At 37.6% G+C, this 7,838-nt stretch overlaps 1 protein-coding gene across 2 annotated transcripts; it reads right to left on the reverse strand.

Moving 5' to 3' along the window:
* Positions 1-2,357: 2,357 nt before the first annotated feature.
* LOC127643072 (insulin gene enhancer protein isl-1-like) lies at positions 2,358-7,546 on the reverse strand. 2 transcript variants are annotated; one of them, XM_052125627.1, is made up of 6 exons: positions 7,324-7,546; positions 6,528-6,717; positions 5,550-5,809; positions 3,967-4,250; positions 3,572-3,739; positions 2,358-3,426 (listed from the first exon to the last, which is right to left on the reverse strand). In XM_052125627.1, exons 1-6 carry the CDS (start codon positions 7,535-7,537, stop codon positions 3,310-3,312), a joined length of 1,233 nt encoding a protein of 410 aa, XP_051981587.1. In that variant the 5' UTR covers positions 7,538-7,546; the 3' UTR covers positions 2,358-3,309. The 2 variants fall into 2 exon arrangements, with proteins under 2 accessions (XP_051981587.1, XP_051981585.1); XM_052125625.1 differs by having other exon boundaries at positions 3,967-4,253.
* Positions 7,547-7,838: the final 292 nt, after the last annotated feature.

A 7,838-nucleotide genomic window follows, 5' to 3' on the forward strand; every position in this document is an offset into this window, starting at 1 on the left:
ACTGTCTTCCATTGTGGAATGGAATTTTAATATGTTTAATATATGCCACTAGTGTCACAAATTGTGATTGTAAAAATAATTCCAATTTTCAAGCAGGTTTCGTGAACACTCCCTGACTGCTATTGGTCAATAAAACTCGCTGTCATGCACTAAACTCACACCATTCGTTGAGCCAATTGCTGTGTTGTAATTGCTGCAATTGCAATGCTTAAACAACGATGGTTTGATAGAGTCAGTGTTTACACTTTCTAGGAAATCAACCTACAAATGGCTAACTTATTGTTGTCTGTCTCTGCATTTTAAGAAGAGATGGGAGAAAGTATTTTCACATCGAAATAATTACTCACTTCAGCTTTAAAGTACTATTGCAAGAAAAAAGACATTATCATCCACTGTTATAAAGTTATATAAGATTTCATACATAAAATAATTTTGATGTTGCAAAATGTTATAGCAGATAACAAGTCTCATTCTTTCGATATACAGTAATATATTGAAAAATAAAATTAGTGATGTACTGTAAATTGCTGTAAACTTATCATCTGCCATTGGCTGCTACCGCTTAACAGTTGTGGGTTGAGCTTACCAGTCTCCCTGATGTTTTGACTCTGTGGTCAGGCTTTGGACCTTGGGGAGGGATGGTTTGCTTGGTTCACAATGCAATCGGGTCTCATCCAGGAGACTGTGATTGTTCCATGTAGCCTCCTCCAGGTACAGTGCTGCTTTTGTTCCAGTAAGTCAGCAAGCTGAATGCAGTCCGGGAGGCTCGACCAGCTTTATAAAGTATTCTATCAGGAGCCTTTGTGCTACCCAAAGGTCCTCTTCTACCAGTAGAGGACTAGAAAATAGACATTTTAAACAGGGAACCCCTACTCTACATAAGTTCAGTATCACTCAGTGAGTAGAACAACAGTCCTAGTGAATCATCACGAAGTTTTGTTTTTTGCTGCTAATCTAATACAATTTCCTAATTGCTATCCAAGTTTGCAAGTCTCGGCTATAGTTAAATCACAGGTATTCTGACTCATGAACACGTGACTCAGTGAATCACGGTGTGTTGTGCAATGATCCACGGTTCCGGCTGAATGAACCTGGCTCTCATAGGTGTTCTGATGAAAAAGCCAGGCTGAACTTTTATGGATCACAACAAACAGTAATATGAAAGAATTGGAAGTAAATCATTATAAAGCATCTTTATGGCTAAAATGTGCTCATTAAATGTAAGCTATTCTTAATTCAACTTTATATGTGTTTTTCATTTTACTTGATTTTGTATGTTTAAGCCAAAATTATTTGATGTTCTATTTGAAGTCATCTAAATTAAATCTATACATAGATTTATATCATGCTCAGGAACCACTAGGAAAAGAAAATAAATGTACTTGCTGTACATCCAGAATTACTTGAATAGAAGGACTTACTATTAAGAATTGTGAAATTATTAATGACATTCACAAATGAGTAAATACTGCAGATTATGGCTCATATCATGACAAGTATACAGAGGTCTTACATATTTCCTAATGTGAAGTCATAACATAGTCTTTAGTTTTTGTCCTGAAGCGTACCTAATTCAATGTACCTTATCTAACACTTAGTAGAAAATGCAAATTGAAAGTAAATAAAAAAAGAAATCAGTCAGTGCTGTAGTAAACCCACCTCTCTTGGCAATATGTTTTACTTGTAATTCTAATTTAATATAGTATTGCATAGATCAGCATTGGATATGGGAAACATCCAAATTATCCCTACTCACAGCAACTATTTCCATAAAAGAAACATGAAATATATAGGTTGATTATACCCAGAGTCATGAGACATGTAAAGCAGCTGGCATTGGCAAGGTCATTGCAACTTACAAGTTTTCATAAAAACATTGACACTATTTCCAATTTGAAGTTCAATTATATTAATTAAGAGAGCAAAGAAAGCAGTGTGCATAATAATAACATGGTGATCCCCTCATATGCGATAATCAACAGTTGTTCCACTAACTCTGAATTACTACTATCGACTGAGGTTAATGTTACAATTCTTGATCTACAGTATGATGTAAATATCTTAAAGCTGCTTTTTGCTCGAAGTTATTTGATCAAATATGAACCATGTTTTCTCCATGTTTTCTTCCCATGTTTTTCAACTCCTACTTAATAACAGCCAAACAAAATTGTCATGAACATACAAAGATAATCACATTTAAGAAAACTTCCCGTGCCTGACCATTTACTTTCAGTACACGTCAAATGTTTATTGATCAAATATACCTGAAAATAACTCTACATATGGCGTTGTTCTCACAACAGTCTTTGATCAATCGACAGGACACATCAATTATGATAGATCATTCAAGAGTCGATTATTTTCTTTCCTTCCTTTTTACTTCAGCAAGTAAAAGTACACCAAAGTGGCATGTCTATTGACAATAAATAACAAAATATTTGCAATACAGGAACAAAACAGAAACCGCCAGATCTAATCAGTCATATTAACTTAAATCTATACAGAAACCTCCAGATCTAATCAGTCATATTAACTTAAATATATACACATCTTTGGGAAAGAAAAACAATATTGGACGGACACGAACACATGAAATTCCCACACTGCTTGTGGCAAAATAGAGGTATACCTTGTTGCAATGCTTTAGCAGTACTTGGGCTTGAAAAGGGACCGATAAAAACTGTAATCGCAGTAGACCTCGGCTGCCATATACCCTCTTCAAAACGTCTTATTTGTGAACTAGTCCATTTCGATCTATTTAATAGAAACAGAATAAGCAGTCATTTTTTCATTATAGGCTACTCGCGTTTCGCACAACAGTGCGAACGTATATATTAGACTAAGTTCTCTTGCTTCTTATATCCACAGAGGTCCATTGAATTGTAGTAAAAATGGGGGGAAATGCGGAGGAGTATTTGGCAAAAGTGTGGCCGACCAGGTCCCCTCGGCCGCACCACGGTGCACTGCAATGATCAATTCAAGTTCGCTATATGAATATGTGCGCCGGCTTGGTCCACTTTCGCTGGAGTTTGCAACTTCTCATCATATACTCATGAAATGGTCTTTGCGCAGCACTAGTCGGACTTGCTCGGTACAACGGAGTGTGTTTAAATCCCATGATTGTCATCACAGTGTATAAATACAACCAATGGTTGTTTCGTTAAAGAGGCTTCAGTTGGAGGATGGGTTTTATTCAAGAATGGCCCTAAATTAAATAGGGATGGAAGAGACTTCACAACTCCATCACTGAGATTGGTTCCCCGAAACTTCGTTTCCCATCCTTCAGGTACAGGATCGTAATCCACTGGCCTAGGCCTCTATAGGACTCGCTACCATGCTATTTGGTGTATCTGGCAGTTGTGAGGACATTGAGGCGACCTCGCTCCCAGTGGAGTTTGAGCCTGGCCCTCCTTCAGATAAATTCACCTAGAACGTGCAAAAGGTAGGCTATTATTATAAACATAATTTGTATATTATTGTAATTAATTTCAGAGGTTGTAGTGATGGTAGTGTTGATGGTAGATGCATTTTTGCGCTTGTTGTATGTTTACGCGCATATTCGAGCACTCACCAGATGCTGGAAAGCAGGCTGGTCGATGTCACTCTGCAGTGCGAAGTCACTCAGGACTTTCCAAGGCGGTTGGTAACTCTGCACCTCCACTTGATTTCCCTGCAAACCACCGTCGTGCCTCTCTGGACTGGTCGCCACCATTGGAGTGCCTGTCATCCCCTGGATGTTCTACGGATGACCATGAATAAATTGATTTGCAGTCATTACTAGCGATCAGGTAAACACAGCTACAAAAACTGTAGTTTTTAGAAAATGCGCATACGTTAATTATTTTTCAGGGCGTTTTTACAAACGCACATTTTTGTGCAAACGATTCATTAGAAATACAACAACTATGCAATACGGAGTTTGCTATTTGTGTTTTGTTTTGTCGACTAAAGCGCCCGTGGGCTTACCATTTTGTCATTGGGTTGCTGCTGCTGGAGTTGTTTCATCAGTATGCTCCTCTTTTTGTCCTTGCAGCGTTTGTTTTGAAACCAAACCCTGATGACTCTGGGGCTGAGACCCGTCATCTCAACGAGCTGCTCTTTCATGAGAGCGTCGGGTCGAGGGTTGGCATTGTAACAAGTCCTCAAGGTATGGAGCTGTTTTTCGTTGAGGACTGTCCGGACGCGGGTTGTTTTCTCAGGCTGCTTGTGCACATGAGGTCGAAGCGCAGGCTGACGTGCCGAAATGGGCTCTGCTGCAAGAGAAGTGAAAAAGAGAAAAATAATAGTTAAAGATAAAGATCTGTTATATAAGGCTCTGAAAGTGTGAAGACTGCCAATTACAGTCAAGCGATCAAACTGTCAAGAAAATTAGACGGATAACTCGGGGCTGGCTGAGGACCAGCTATAGGCTACTTTGTCTTGCGTATGGGGTAATCATATTAATAGCAGTTGTAGTAGTAATGATAATAATAACATGCTGATAATTAATAAAAAATAACATGTGTCGTGAAGACAAAAGTTCCATATTCTCTATATATTTGATATTCTGAGGTTGAGAGAAAATCCCTCGATGACTTTAAAATTGATCATCTAAACATATATTTTGGGGGTCTGCTCATCCCCAGATGCAATTCTTAATTATGCATGTATTATGACAAATAGTTTCGTTTAATAAACTTGAAATGCAGCCATGGTTGCAATATTTTTTTGGTTATTAAGTTCGTGCTGGATGCAGTACATTTGGAGGGCAAGTATGATCCAGTTGGTCGGGCAGATAGGTTTTACGACACTTAATTAAACCAATCTGTGCATTCTTCTGAGTTTAAATAATCAGATCTGGTAGGTGTACTGCCATCATGACTACTTCAAATAAGCCTGCATTAACAACAGATGTTGTGGTGGTTTGCGTATTGCATAAGATTGTTTAATGGGAATCACAAATGTGTTACTCGCATGTGCTTTACCAGTGAGAATGCATTATTTATGCACTAAAGAGCCGCAGTAGATTTTTAGTTAAACTTGTTTTATTTCGATACCCTTTAAAATGTGGATCCTAAAACGTGCGCTTGAATTTGACGCTGATTTGTAATAGCCTGTTCGATTCCACATATTATCGCATATTTCCTTTTTTAATCAGCCTTTATTATGTTTTATATCCATTGTATTTATTTATACATTAGCATGTTTATTAGCAATATCTACAAGCTGACATTATCGCGTGGTTGGGCTCTAATCAGCAGAGAATATCCATTTCATACATTCATGGCTGAATTCAATAATAGACAAACAGGAAAAATAAAACGAGGAGCATTTTATGCTGTCAAACCACTACAGACTTGAGGTTGCCGTGTTAATGACATCATTATTCACGAATGGTTAGCCACATCTCGCACTGTTTAACAGTGGACTGTGAGATGATTACAGTCATCTGGAACACGCTAGAAAAAGCTCAAGGTTTAGAGGAGGGTTAAGACTATATAAATTCACAGAGACAAATAATCCTCGAGTCTTTGAGCAAACAATGCCTTGCAAGTTGTAATAGAACTTACCTGCCATTTGTAAAGGTCTCGCCGGATGTAATGGGCTTAACGGGTCACCAGCACCCATTGTTGCCCGCTCCACCACGTCATGATCGGCCCTGCAGAAGAGCCCATCTTCCCGCAGAGCGAACTCGTCTCCGGGGATGAGCTGCCGACTACACGCCACACATCTGAAACACTCGATATGATAAACCTTCGAGCGCGCTCTCATGACGAAGTCATTTTTGCTGAAACCGATGTTGCATTTAGCGCATTTTATCCCGTATAACCTGAAATAGAAAAAACAACGATTTCTACATTATAATTTAGGTAACAATTATTATAAATAAAGGGCATCGCCTAACAACAATTTTAGCAGACACTCGATATAAGAAGAATATAAAAACTCTTGAATATATTGATGGTAACTGCAACGTCATAATAAGAACAAATGCCCCAGTTAAAATGTATTTATAAAACATAACGCACACTAGCTATAGGAAGAGAACAAGTGGGTTAATAATCTCGTAAATATCACAATTCGTTAAGCCTACTACATTGTAAAAATATAAAATATTTTATTACATTTGTATTTATTATTTTTGTATTTGATGAAAAAAAAATAGGTCTAATAATAAAAATAACTCAATAAATGTTCTCTGCAGACTAATATATGTTTAACCCGTGGTTTTATCAATCACGAAAAAAGTACTTATATAAAATAGGCTACTAAATTCTGCACTGTCAAAATGTGTCTTGTTTAATTTGCGATTACATTTCTTATACATTCTGAAATGCCATGCATATGAACAAAGCTCCATAATAACTGCGGAATAATTGCACTGTAGAATCATTCAGGACAGAAGATTAGCATATAGGTGCTGTGAAGTAAAAAAAAAAAAAAAATGAATGACAGCATGTCTCTGTAATGCACCCGTGAATAATGATTGAATACTGTCATTCACTCACACTCGAAAACTAAAACATGACATAATTGATCTGCATTACCTGATGTAGTCCCGTTTACAGTACGTTTTTCCGTCTCGGACAAAACATGTACAGGACTCGTCCAGATACTGGTTACATTCTGCACATTTCAAACATGCCGCGTGCCACTCAAGGTCCGGAGACACTCGCAGAATATACTGGTCCTGGATTTGATTCCCACAGCCGACGCACAACGAGATAATACGTTTTTCTGATTGAGAAAAATGAACAGAATTTTTTTGTCTAGGCCTATATATATATATATACATACTTGTGTGTGTGTGTGTGTGTGTGTGTGTGTGTGTGTGTGTGTGTGTGTGTGTGTGTGTGTGTGTGTGTGTGTGTGTGTGTGTGTGTAAAATAAAATGACAACACTACAAATTTTTTCTTGCATAGCCATAATCTGCCAGTGTATTACTAAAACGATATGTGTAGAATTAAGGACATTATAACCTGATTTAAAAAATATAAATAATGATGTATACAGTATGACTAAAATTATTGGAATAAAGCCACAGTCTGTCGCATTATAATTGGCAAATACTACTAGGCCTACTACTACTAATAATAATCAAATAGTTAGGAATAATTAGTTATTTAAATTCAGGAAGAATGGTAGCCTATTCGCCCTTAAATCAACGGCTTTCACATGTGACAATCCTTCCGATCTGTTCTCAACTTTTTTAACTTTTGCAGAACAAGGAACAACGTATTAAAATTAGCTTGTTTGCAGGCATCTTTCATCGTTAATAATTAGCAACAAAAAAGTAACTGTTATTAAACACAAAAATAGACATTAAAGCATTAGGCTACTTACTTTTAAGTGGATCCCCCATGTCTCCCATGTCAAGAAAGTAAGGCGGTGTTAGGTCCACTTTAAAAACGGAGAGAAGGCCCTTAGTGTCCGTGTTTTGATGAGTGAAGGCGGGAAAGTGGCCGAGGTTTCGAGATGTTGCAGGACTTCCCGGAATCGAGATGCTTGCGATTAGATTTAGGGGTGTGCGTTGAGCTCCTGTGCTTGGACACAGCATTGATGGGCCACTCTTGTCCCTATCTCACTCTCTCCCTCTCTCAAACTCCGTCGGCTTCAGCTCTTCTCTCTCGCTATTGGTCTGACGTAAGACACTTATACGTCACCTTTTTGAGAAGCTGATTGGTTACGGAAAGACGACCAGCTGTTCGGAACCCAGACCGATGAGTTGTGTTGTATTTACTTACACTTAATTCATTCATACATTTTTCAAAATTATTCAATTAAATTAGGATTTTTTATTTTATTTTTATTAATTAGTTTTAACTTTATTGAGCAGGACCAGATTAAGTAGGAAATAT

Source organism: Xyrauchen texanus, chromosome 4 (genome assembly GCF_025860055.1).
Source record: "Xyrauchen texanus isolate HMW12.3.18 chromosome 4, RBS_HiC_50CHRs, whole genome shotgun sequence".
In the NCBI taxonomy this organism is placed as follows: domain Eukaryota; kingdom Metazoa; phylum Chordata; class Actinopteri; order Cypriniformes; family Catostomidae; genus Xyrauchen; species Xyrauchen texanus.